We start from the raw sequence: 13,948 nt of genomic DNA, 5'->3' as shown, positions 1-13,948 counted from the left end.
GTACAATAACTTTTATGTTTTAGAGTGTGAAAATCTTAGACTTCTGAAGGAGAACAGGGTAAAAGGAATGTATTTGTATATGAAGTTTAGTAGAATAGCTTCTGCATTGTGGTCCAGATAATTCAACAATGGATGCCTACAAGTGAAACGTTCAAGAGTATAGTAATTGTTCCGTCCATAGGGCTTAGTGTCTTAGCTGAACTACATTCTATTTAGAAATCCTGAAGAAATAGGCTTTATGGCCAGTGAAGTAATTAAATTGCAAATGAGAGCAAGGGCAAGTAGGAAGAGATCAATTGTTTCCTCATCTACTCAAGGAAAAGTCAATAATCAAAATCTTGATAAGGTAACAGGAAAATACAGCCAGGTCAGATCAAAGATTGGGACTCTCTTGGTTGCTTCCAGTTTCTATATATTAAAAATAAGTCTGATATGAACATAATAGAGCACATGTCCTTGTAGTATGGTGGAGAATCTTTTGGGTATATGTCCAGGAGTGGTAGAGATGGGTCTTCATTCAACTCTTTCCATGATTTTTTGAGGTTGCCAGCAGAAGGTATAGCCCAGATTAAAGGTGGATCTTCTCTTCTCAAAAGATGCAGATTTAGATTGAGATTTCCCCTTCTCAAATAAATCAGTCAAGAAAATGCCCTTACAGATGTAGTTAGTTAATACCATATATAATCAAGCTGTCAATCAAGAAGAGCAATCACCATTGTTAGGGTGATACTTACTAAACTGTTGCATTCCATGATATAGCTCCTTTACATGTCATGTTAGAGCAATGTAACCAATAATTATTGTATGAGACAAATAAACTCTGTGGCACAAATTCCTACTGAGTAAATAGACTGAAATTCTTACTAAAAATTATTTTTAAAAACATTAATATTGATATTTAACACCTCAGTACTAATATCTACCTACTTATCTATCAGCAATCTACCCAGTATTTACCTGTGTATATTCTATCTTTCATATGTGTCTATGTGTTTGTTTCTATGTAGTAAGGGATTGGACTATAACCAGGAATCATATAACAAAAAGTAGTATTTGATTCATAATTACTAAAATCTGCTATGTGTATTTTATACCCCAAGACCAGAGTTTTGTGTGGAATTTCTAAGCTGTTACTGTAGTCCATCCTATTTAATTCATATGTTTGGCCCATTTCACATTTTTATCTGTTCCCCCCACATACTTCCTAACATGTTTTCTGGCATAGAGTTCTTAGATATCCTATTATGCCTTTTGATGTGCTGCAATTTTTTACAGTAAAGACCTCCAAAATTAATTTTAGTTTAAATTTGAAGGGCAAAATGCTGTCTTGTGAGACTATGCCGGGGCCTAGCAAACACAGAAGTGGATGCTCACAGTCAACTATTGGATGGATCACAGGGCCCCCAATGGATGAGCTAGAGAAAGTACCCAAGGAGCTAAAGGGATCTGCAACCCTATAGGTGAAACAACAATATGAACTACCCAGTACCCCCCAGAGCTCGTGTCTCTAGCTGCATATGTATCAGAAGATGGCCTACTCGGCCATCAGTGGAAAGAGAGGCCCATTGGTCGTGCAAACTCTATCTGCCTCAGTACAGGGGAACACCAGGGCCAAGAAGCGGGAGTGGGTGAGGGAGTGTGTGGAGGACTTTTGGGATAGCATTGGAAATGTAAATGAAATAAATACCTAATAAAAAAATAAAATAAAACAGAGGTCTCCCAAAAAAAATGGTGAAGTATTTAGATTTAACAATGATATACAAATTCTCAGGGCAATGTGGGAAACATTTTGAAATAGAGATGCTAGTATTTTCCTGTCCAAGTAATATTGGAACACATAGTATATCATTCTAAATACCAGGGGTGGAGTTATCTACACAAGTGAATATATATTACTGTCTTCAGTTTGATGACTTTAATATGTCTATTCTCACAAATGAACTTGCCCTTTAATTTTGCTTTGCCAGAACACATAGATAATCAAATGTCCTGTTTCTAGTAAGCATTTCATATTTAACCTACAAAGCATTTAATGTAACATGCAAACAAGTGACTTTTAATTTTATTTTGCTTGGTAGGAAGAATTTTCAATACTGGCAAGCTTTTTCATTACACAGATATTGATTTTGAATTAGCCTATGTCCTCTGATTGTAGCTGCCATTATTACTTGTAAATGCTTAGAGAATTGCTTACAAAAGGTATGTGTAAATAATTGGGTCACTTGTATCGATTCAAAATTGTCCTTTCTGTTTATTTGCATTCATTATTAGATAAACTTTGTAGCCTGTTGTTTAATGTTCCCTGTGAAACTGATGACTGACTTCAAGTTTAATCTCAACTTTGTTTCAGATAATTCAGATAGTCGGTGCTGTAGACCGAGATCTCTCACCTGCTGGGCAGCAGTTCTCCTTTAGATTAGCACCAGAGGCTGTCATCAAACCAAATTTTACAGTTCATGACTTCAGAAGTACGTATATCCACTTATAGATTTCTCTCTTATGGAGTTTTGTCAAAGGACACGGGGAGAGGAATCAATGTTTTTCCTAAAAGCAGATTCACAGGACATAGAAATCCATATATAAGAAATACCAATAGTTCGAAGAGTCTCAAGTTAATTACGACATGATGATTATCAGGTAATACAGTTTGCTTTCATTATAAAAAGAAAGTCAGGTATTTAATGAATAAAGCAAATAAAACTTTCTAGAAGTGGCTCCTTGTTTTGAACATATCAGCAAAATGGTAAGCCCATGTCTTATACATGCAAGTTAATTCTTACTCGCTTTTTTATTTGAGCAACAGTAGTGCAAGTTTATGCATTGGGCAGTTCAATTAGAATGAACAGGAGTTTATTCCCATTTCATTATTCCCATGGCTACAGCTGACACAATTATCCTAAAAAACGACAGCCTCAGAGCGTCTGTATTGAGATCATATGTAAAGCCTTTATACAATGTCTAAAGTGTTTCTGTAAAGATAATTTTACCTACAATTGCTGCCAACCTATCTGTCATGTGACTTACACAATAACTTGCCATCTATACTAATGTGTCTAGTATTACTATATCTCGTAATATTACAAGCCAGCACAGAAACATAGGTTGGATTAGAAGGTGGGGCTGTAACTTAATCTGTTCCAAAAAGAGAAAGGACATGATTAGTGATTAAAAACGATGTATTACCCGTATGAAAAGCAAAGTTCAGTTTAGCCTGCCTTAAGTCTGATCACAACACCCACATTAACTTCAACTGATAAAATCTAACAAAATGTTGAATGGCTTTTCAAATGTATTAGGCACTTTATTATAAGTAAAAGCCAAGTGCTTGTCTGGATATACTTTTCTACCATCAAGAAAGCAAAAATGTAAGCCAAATCATTTCTAAGTCAGATTTGTATTAAGTCTTACAAACATTAGATCTCTGACTTTGTATGCCAATCTACTCTATGTTCCTATATAATGTATATTAAGGATTAAATATCCAGTATAATATTTGATGGAAAAACTAAAGTATGAATGTGTTTTGCTTTTAAAACAAATGAAATAATGTAATGAGATATTGCTGATGTTGACAACTAACCAAAATTAAAGGATGTCTGGAGAAAACCTATTTGTGCACTGACTAGAGATGAGAAAGTCTGAGTGCATGTATTTCTCACATGAGGGGATTGGCTCCATCCTACAGTGAGATAAGAAAAATGATAGTAAATAAAAAGCATACCAAAATTTATGAATTTAAAAATAGCATAGCCTCATGTTTATATCATGACGATAATAACATTTTACAAAGTGTAAGTGCTAAGTATTTAGATAATAAAATATAGAAAAAACTCCTGTCAAGCAAATGGAGTCTGTGGTAGATTGAATAAGATTTCTCCCATTGACACACATGTTTGAATATTTGGTCACCAGTTTCTGGCACAGCTGGAGAGGATTAGGAGATACAGACTTGATGGAAGAGCAGTATCTCTGGACCTTGCTGTGAGACATTAAAAGCCCATGTCAATACAAGTAAACTTGGTCTGCTTCCTGCTTGTAATTGTAAATCAAGATGTAAATATTCAGCTGTAGCATAGGCACATATCTGCCTGCCATACAATATATGTGTTGTCCAATATATTAGCCATGATTCTTACCACCTGAAAAATTACATTATCTCTATTTTTTATGAATTGGCTTTGATCTTGTGGTCTTTTGACAGCAATAGGAAAACAACGAATATGTAACAATACTGTTAGCCTATTTACAAGCTATTTGGGGAAAAAAACGTATTCAGACATTCTTAGAAACCTTTGCATAATCAGAAGAACTGTATAATCAACAAGTTTTGTGATGTATATAAATCACTGAGACGGAAAGTATTTGTGTATCTAAGACTATGATTGTGGCTCTGAAGACTAAGATTCCTTCATGGAAGGAAAACAGATAAAGGGGTTTTCCTATGACTTCTTGATTTTAATGATGAACAATCAAACTTCAAAACCTTAATTTTGAATTAGGAAGGCTGTGGTTAAATCAATAAGCAGAAAAAAATCACCAATTCACACAATGTGCATATGAGGACAATTTTCTGTGGCTTTCAATATTCATCTCCTCTAAGTAACTCTATTCTGTAAAACATATATTGAATATCTTCAAATTTGGTGGAGTAAAGTAAAAGTCTTAATGAATTCAAAATCAATATTCAAGAACAGAAAATGTAATTTGAAAATCTCCACATAATTTTCTGTGCTTCTTTATTAATTATATATTATATTTTAAAAATATGTTCAGTTGATTGAAACACTTTAAGTATGGAATTGATGTTTCATGTGCCACCTTTTTACATAATACAAAGAACAAGAAAATTTGAATACTGGATCACTATTAATAATAATAAGTTAGAAACTATTGAGCTATATGAAATAAAATCACTCTATCTCTCCAAGAAGTCTATATTTTCTATCTCTCTTGTTTTAATGATTGTCACTCAATTTATTACCTGTGGTCACAGAAGGCTCCTTTTACTCAATCTAATGAAGTGCGTCATTGGCTTTGAATATCTTGATGGCTATCATGAGCTCAAATATTCATCTCCACTTAATCTATTTATGGAGATCACTAATGGTGATTCTTTGTTGATATTTTCCTTCATCTGAAAAAATGTCACTAGAATGAAAATAAAGAAACTTTACAAAGGAAATCTTAACTGTAAGTCAAAAGCCTTCCCATAAAGGTACTTCCTACGGCAATTAGTTTAGGGAAGCTTGTTAAGTAAACATTGTAAATTTTATTTAAAATTAATATATTGGATTGTGAGTGGAATAGTAACATATATCTACCACAACTTTATTTTAATAATTAATATTCTTTTTAAGTGATTTACCTGAATCCCAATAGTGTTATGAAGTTTATACTAAAAACAATATTTTAAAAGGGATTGTTTAATTGAAATTATAGAATGAATAAAAAAGAACATGTTTCTTGAATGCTTCAAAATAAATATGAGAAAACGCATTTTGAAAATGTTTCAATAGATATATCTGATTTTATAAAATTATTTTCTTTGTAGTAATAAAAATGAAATATCATTATTGTTGACTTCATTAAAGACACAATGGACTTCATTTCCAATTACTGAAAATAAAATTAATATAATTTAATGACATTTAGGATTTTTAATGACGTTTGATATCTTTAAGACATGCTTTGTCTTCTCCCATATTTCTTAGTCTAATGAATGTGAAAAATGAGAAAAAGACAACGAAGCAGAAACAAATTCTTTTTAAAAACATTTTTCATTAATGTTTGTTCCACGTATGTGCACATAATACACAAAGTAAAACAAGTTTTCATTTCAAAACATTTTACATTTTAACATTATAATATACATAGCCATTTAGTGTGTCTCTATGCATGTGTGTGTGTGAGTGTGTGTGTGTGTGTATTTGTATATATATGCACATACATACAAACACACACATTATGGTTATGGACATAAGTATAGTGTGTGAGAGTGCTGAGAGTATGTCTATCACTGTAATGTATTTTGCGTATGAGAGTGTATGTGTGCCTATATGTGAATCAGAGAAATAAAGATTGCTGTTTCTCAGTCTGTAAATGAATCATCTCAGTCATCAAGTATTCTCATATATTTTATTTATCAGTTCTACATTAAATAGCTTTAAAAGATATTCCTAATATTTGTCTTTTAAATCTTTGACTTTTTTAGGATTTAGAATTATAACATACCTAGATATTTTCAATTTGATTTTGATATCAGGAAAAAGAAGGAGACAACTCAACTTCTTGGGCATAGTTCCTGTAAATCTTTATTCTTTCTGAATGGACACTTTCATCCATACACCCCCAAGATGAATGTTTTTCTTTCCTTGAATACTATTTTAATTACATCTGATTATCCTTAGACAGTTTTAATAATGATATAATAAATAATTTCAATAAGGATGCATTACACTGATTCCAAAAGAGTTTTCTACTGCTTAGCAGATATCGACTTAAAACTTGAATTGAAAGTTACCATAGCTTATGTTATCCTAAATGTCATGTTTTGCAGACAACACAGCTGGAATTGAAACCCGAAGAAATGGCTACAGCCGCAGGCAGCAGGAGTTGTACTTCCTTCCCATTGTAATAGAAGACAGCAGTTATCCTGTCCAGAGCAGCACGAATACAATGACTATTCGTGTTTGTAGGTGTGACTCAGATGGGACCATCCTGTCTTGCAACGTGGAAGCAATTTTTCTACCTGTAGGACTCAGCACTGGAGCTTTGATTGCAATCCTACTATGCATTGTTATACTCTTAGGTTGGTTTACATATTGGCCATCTTCTCCCTATCCCTGCCTATGTCTTTACCCCTTCTCGACTTACAATTTCTAAAATGTTTGGTCACTGAGCTGGTTAGAAAAAAAAAATCATTGGTCACTTAATATATGTGTGTATTAACATATTCTATTTGGTATTTTACACCTAACATTATCAATAATAAGTAACAATTAATATTCACCTTAAAAATAGACTTTTTCCAACATGAAATTCTCTATGATAAATACTCATATAAAACTATTTTTCAATTAGTTAGAAATTCTATTAATTGCCATGATCTAATAAAAATATCTCAGATGAATAATAGTTTGTAATTCCCATCTGAACAAAGAAATGAAGAAAACGTAGAAACTAGAAGAAGAGTAAAGAGACCCCTTGTCGCTTGTTTACATTCTGCTTCTATTGTCATCCCAAATGTCTTCAACCCCTTCTACAATCCAAAACAAGTTTGTAAGCATTAGCACTCAAAGAGGAGAGCTGACTCAAATATCCCCGCTGCTAGGTAAATGATTGAAATAAATATAAGTATATTTTGCAAAATGGTGTGTGTGTGTATATATATATATATATTTCTATACAGATATTCCATTTACTAAATCCTTCAGTGCTGGTTACTCCTTAAAAAAATCAAAGGAAAGAGATTAATATCTGGGCATTGAGCTTAAGCAAGCCTAGACATCATCATCTAAATCATTCTAATAGATAGCTTTTTTCTCTTTAATAGTGGTAAGCAGTAAAGTCACACATTGGAAATAATACTCTCTGAGTCAAATGTTCATGGTGACATAGAAAGTGAATTCTAGATCAATTTGAGCAGTGTATATATTAATTCTGTGTGGAAAACTTGGTTACTTGAACAAAACATTCTTTATATCCCCATGAAAAACAAAGTATCTCTGCCATGATATTACTGGTGCTACAAACATCAAACAGTATATTCAGATAGAATTCTCACATCATAAATTATCCATGTTTAATTATTCTTTGACAGTCAACTTCAACTAAACTGTACCCATTCACTTCTATGATGAGATAGCTAACTGAATCTGAGAATAGTTGTGTCTTTTCTCAGACTTCTCCAAATACACTAGGTGTTCTCCTTTGACTAGTGAAGTAAGCAAGAAAACTGCTCTACCACCAGTATCATAAGTATCACTTGCAGTGTGATCATCAACTCTTCCTAAATTGCCACACTCACTTTTACTAACCTAGATACCATTAACCACCCCCATTCATTAAAAAAAGCACTATTTGCATTCATCGTCTTCTACTAGATTCCACTTAAAGATATATCTATTCCCATTTATTTAGTCTTTTTATGGAGTAAGGATAAATAATAGAAATATGTGGGACTAGTGTTTCTTGTAGATAGCTTCTAACCATATTTAAAGGAGTCTGTTTTTCTAACTTTGCACTGCTAATGCTTTGCTGGATCTATTACTTCTCTCTCTCTCTCTCTCTCTCTCTCTCTCACACACACACACACACACACACACACACACACACACACACACACATCTTTCTCCTCTTCTCTCCATCCATCTCTTTCATTTTCTCCTCCATCACTCCCCTCCATCAGAACTGTATTTAATATTGTTTTCTCACAACATTTTTGGCTATTTTACAGAAATGTATTTTACCAAGACTATTATTGCTACCCATGAAAGACATTTAAATGTCACTTTACCATGAAATACCCATGTGTTTTGTACCAACTCTTTCAAATATCTACACAGTAAAAAGTCATATTTCCTCTCTTTGTATTTTAATTGCTATATTGTTTTCTGAGTCCAAGATATTAAATTACAAATTGGAAAATATTTGATAATATTAATAGCATTTCTGTGATTTCTTGGTACTTGTCATTTCAATGTGAAGGTGGCAATAGACAACTTATAATCATATACATAGCCATTTTGATATTATAATACCTAGGAACGTAGTATGAAATCACTAAAGAAGTACAAATATCCCTTATCTGCTCTAACATTTACAGAGAGATGAAATGTTACAAATGCCTTTGTTTACCCAGATGTCATTTTTTTTGTAGCGATTGTTGTGCTGTATGTAGCCCTGAGGAGGCAGAGGAAGAAAGACACCCTTATGACCTCTAAAGAAGACATCAGAGACAATGTCATCCATTATGATGATGAAGGAGGTGGGGAGGAGGACACCCAGGCCTTTGACATCGGGGCTCTGAGAAATCCCAAGGTGATCGAAGAGAACAAAATTCGCAGGGATATAAAACCAGACTCCCTCTGTTTATCTCGTCAAAGACCACAAGTGGAAGACAACACAGACATAAGGGATTTTATTCACCGAAGGCTACAGGAAAATGACGCAGACCCAGCGGCTCCACCATACGATTCCTTGGCCACTTATGCGTATGAGGGGAATGGCTCAGTGGCAGAGTCACTCAGCTCCATAGACTCTCTCACCACAGAAGCTGACCAGGACTATGACTATCTATCAGACTGGGGACCCCGCTTTAAGGTCTTGGCAGACATGTTTGGAGAAGAAGAGAGTTACAACCCTGACAATGTTACCTAGGGGAAAAAGAAAGGCTGATACACATCTAGAGGAGAAAGTTTTGACAAAAATAACACAGATAAAACACAATCACACACACACACACATACACACACACATACACACACACACACACTCCCAGATTTTGCAGGACAAGACTTTTTTGATTATCCAGTTTCTAACAAGTTGCTCTATTTATCATATTGTCATTTTGGTTTATTATGTAGGCACAAGGTAAATCCTATGATATGTACTTGCTTTGTTTTGTTTTGTTATTTCAGAAACACAGAGATGAGCTCAGGCCTATTAAATGCAATTCACTGACATGACAACCTAGAATGAAGATAGCTATGTGGCGTCACAGTGGAAGAGTGTATGATTTTTCTTAATTCCACTAAAGTGCCTATTGAAACTCTTATCCTTATAGTGGTGTTCATAACACTCTGCTGTGATGGATTGGCAGGAGTCGGAAATGAGGAAGAACACAGACAGTGTCTCTACGTCAAGAAGCAATAGTGACATGCTGACTCTCAGCTCTTTTAAGAACAGAGAATGCTTCCCAATCTCTATCTTCTTATACAGCAAAGCTTTTCCTTTTGTAAATTGCCAACTAAAACAGAAAGGCTTTCCCAGTCCTTTCAGAAGCTGGGATAAATGAGACATTACTAAATTCCATATGTAAGTTATGATTTCTAAGAGTGATGCTTAAGTCATAGCATTCATTCATGTGAAAGATGTTAATTAAGCTGTTAGCTTTTCCAAAAAAAAAAAGACAAATAAAATTATACTGAAGGAAATAAAAAGAATCCCTCTTTATAAAGAGAGGCCTCGGGGCTCAAATTCCAACATCAAATAAATATGGGTTTGTTTAATTCTATGCTGGTATATGGACATTGGTTTTAACAAGTCATTAAATAAGTTAAGCTTTCAGTCATAGATAAAATTTCAGCTTGTGTTTCTACTGAAATTTCTGAAAGGAAATATATTATTAATTTAAACACGAGAAAATTCAACATAGTCATTCTCAGAGTTTCTATCTAGTGGTTTCAGCTTCTGTTTCTACTGAAATTTCTGAAAGGAAATATATTATTAATTTAAACATGAGAAAATTCAACATAGTCATTCTCAGAGTTTCTATCTAGTGGTTCTTTGATGAATGATTCAAACAAAATGCATATCAAATACTGTAATTTATAACAAGTATATATGCTTGTTCTATACTACTGAACAAATAAGTCAGGGACTTCAAAAATAAAACCAATGACTAAAATCCCAAAGGGAACAAAACTTCAATGCCAGGCAGCTGATTCACTTTCTCTAGTGATGTGGATTTTATCATTGTGAACTCAGTTATTATATCAGCCCAGAGTCACCTCTTCATTATCTCATCTACAAATATCCTCATGTAAGTTACTCCTTATAACTCTTCAGATAAAATGTCTCCAGTTTATGGAAATGTCTAAGTGATGATATAATTTATGACTATATTAGTAATAAACATAGTTCAAATCAATTCAATAGGAATTATACATCATTTAGACATTCACAGGATACAACAAATGCAAATTTACCATAAAGTAATATCTATTCTTAACAATGTAGTTGGAATATCGAACAACTTCTACCTATGAACACACTGGAAAAAATTAAAGTTAAAGAGCTATGAATCACATATCACTAATGTCTAATTTTATGATAAATTTCTGTGAATATCATTATTATTTGTGCGGCTATAAAGATAAAACTCACACAGTATGGAATCTAAGAAATTTACAAAATTAGACAATTTAATTTTAGGCATATTCTAAAATGCATATTTTAAATTATTTATGGTATAGAAATATTACCCCTTGTTTCTGTGTTCACCATTTTTAGACTCTTTTTCTCGTTTTGGAATGGGAGATTTAATTTTTTGTTTTCAGTCATCACTCCATACCTCTCTTGTTCCAATTTTCATGTAATACACAAATATATTCAGTACTTGACATTTGAGAAAAATCACTGTTATAATTGCCATGCTAGAGAAGAAACAATTAATGACTTGTTTCTTATTTCATTATGTATAGATAATGTCTTCTTGAAGAAGACCACACCCTATTAAGACCTGATTCTTGTCAAAGACTATTACACTTTGTATCTTGACAAGAAATAAAATAACCTTCTCATGAAGTTGCTAGCAGAAGCCATGATAACTTGGAGATTTTAGAGGCTGATGATTTCAAACCACATGACTATGAAGATAGTAAAATATGCATTGTGTGGCTCTTAGTTCTCATCACACTCATATCTTTGTAATAGCCTACATTACTTCATCAGCTCAAAACAAATGCTCACAGACAAAGTGAATAGCAACAGTTTATTTCCTCAGCTCTGATGGCAGGTTCCCTCTTACCATTTTCTCCTGGTCGTGGAGAACATCACCTTTTCTTTCCCACTTGTTCTCATTTCTGTGCTTATTTCTGTTTCTCCTCTCATAAGGACGATCTTCATATTAGAGCAGCATCTACCCACAGGTCCTGTGTTTGCCTTGTTTAATACTAACAGCCTTACCACCAAATCCTATTTGGTTTGGTACTACCGCATGTGGATTCATGCAATCCCAATCTCAATATATCAACAATGTTTATTTTCTAAATAGCATTTTAGTTAAAACAACCAATGAAAGAAACATAAACAAGCAGAATGATAAAAGTAATATATGATGTGGGAAGGAGATTCTTTGGTGCTTATAATGAGAGGAACTATGATATCTTTTAGGCTACTGAAAGGACTTAGCCCAGTATTCCAATACCTGTAATACCTTGGGAAGTTTTTTGTTGTTGTTGTTCATAAAACAGGTGTTGACCTTCATTCAAGCATTAAGCAATATAAAAATATTTAAAATTTGTACGAATGATTTTAGCTATATACAAACAGCAATTTTGTTATTGGCTTGCATGTCTATCTTTATAGAGATACATATGTACATATATATATATATATAACTTATATGTTGCCTTCAATGCTACTCAAAGAAGTGTATAGTCAGCATCCAAAAGTGAAGCAGTGTTGATTGATGTACTAAAGATAATCTGTGTGTTTTGAACCATTCTCCCCTTTGACTGAAAACTTCCTATGGATCAAATTCCTTGGCCTTCATTCTTTTATTTTCTTTAGTAAAACCAGTTTCCTATATTCAGTGTTGTGTACAATTAATCAGAAATTTTCTTGTCATTAAATTACAGTAATGGTTGAAGTATATCAAATAGCTTACCTACAGACTATGCTAATTTTAAATGCAAAAATTAGATCATAGTATATATTTTTTGACTCATGTAGGGATTTGACTGATCTTTTATCAAAAATCACTAGTTCTACTTAGAAAACCACACAATTAATTTTTATCAATATACCTGAAAATTCTTCTGTGAAATCAAAAGATGAAAAAGTATACAGGAAGAGAGACAAAGGATCCTAAAATATGTGAATGCAGATATTGTGTGAAGATTTTCTCTTTACTTAAATATTATGCTAAATTTTCAACACTTGTAGAAAAGCTGGGGTTGACATGCAGTACCATGGTGCAATAGTTAATTTGCACAAGGTCTGGGTTATGTCCCAGGAGCCACAAATACCGAAGGAAAAAAAAATGATGGTGACAATAATAAACAAAAACCTAAAGCAGATGTAAATATGAAAACATGCTATTTTAGTTGATCTCTGATGAAACCTATATTTACCAACAGAGGTGTTTTAATTATTAGCCTCATTATATTACTAGCAAAAAAGACTGACTGTATGAAGGAAGATTGTTTACATAAGATCCTTTGCTTAATCATTTTTCCCCTTAGCCTCTAAAATATGCTAATTTGGCTAGCTGCCAAAAACTTATTCAGAACCATTGTTTCCTCAATTCATTAAAATTATTTTGAGGGAATAAGAAATTGTTCAGCTTTAAAAGAACCTGCTGCTCTTCAAGAGGATCTGTGTTCATTTCCAGAACTCACATCAAAATGGCTCAGAGTTGTCACTAAGTCCCATACAAGAGGGATTTTATACCCACTCCTGAGATTAAAAGACACCTGGCTAGATAGACATATGCAGATATCTGCATCTGATTAAACACATATGCATGTGATTGAAAAAAGTATTTGGAAAAGTTTATTCTCTCTCATATTCTATCATCATCTCACTGGTGAAAGAGAAGGATGCTTGTATCCAAAATTAATCAAAGGACATGCAGTATTGTGTATAGTGCTATTAATCATTTTCCTACTCTCAGTATTAAGAAGTTTCATGTTAAATCAGAATGTAATTTTTGTCATCATCATGATTCAACAATCACTCACGCTTTTAGTAAGGGGCTTGGTACTCTGTGAAAATTTCCTTTATTCTTTCTGGTAGATTTTGTCATTTTTTTTTTTTGTAATTTTAATTCTTAATGAATATATATATATATATATATATATATATATATTCCATTTTGTGATGATCCTCTCATTCACGTCTTTTAGTTATGATCATCTGCACAGGAATTTTCTGTCATATTTTTTTATATCTCTGTTCTGTTTGTTTTTGTTCTATTTTAATATCAATACCACATCAGGGATTT

The 13,948-nt window shown here is 33.1% G+C and overlaps 1 protein-coding gene across 3 annotated transcripts in view; it reads left to right on the top strand.

Annotated features, from left to right (window-relative positions):
• Cdh12 (cadherin 12) overlaps window positions 1-13,728 on the top strand; it is a 1,114,520-nt gene extending 1,100,792 nt beyond the window's left edge. For all 3 annotated transcript variants that reach the window (XM_029469979.2, XM_029469980.2, XM_085831367.1), the window contains 3 exons: window positions 2,351-2,468; window positions 6,557-6,808; window positions 8,879-13,728. In XM_029469979.2, coding sequence (XP_029325839.1) covers window positions 2,351-2,468; window positions 6,557-6,808; window positions 8,879-9,378 — 870 coding nt within the window. In that variant the 3' untranslated portion in view covers window positions 9,379-13,728. The remainder of the gene's footprint in view (window positions 1-2,350; window positions 2,469-6,556; window positions 6,809-8,878) is intronic.
• Window positions 13,729-13,948: the final 220 nt, after the last annotated feature.

This window comes from Mus caroli, unplaced genomic scaffold (assembly GCF_978045245.1).
Source record: "Mus caroli unplaced genomic scaffold, Mus_caroli_1 scaffold_16, whole genome shotgun sequence".
Taxonomy (NCBI): Eukaryota; Metazoa; Chordata; class Mammalia; order Rodentia; family Muridae; genus Mus; species Mus caroli.
Note: the sequence above shows the minus strand (reverse complement) of the source record. Positions and strands in the feature narration are given on the sequence as shown.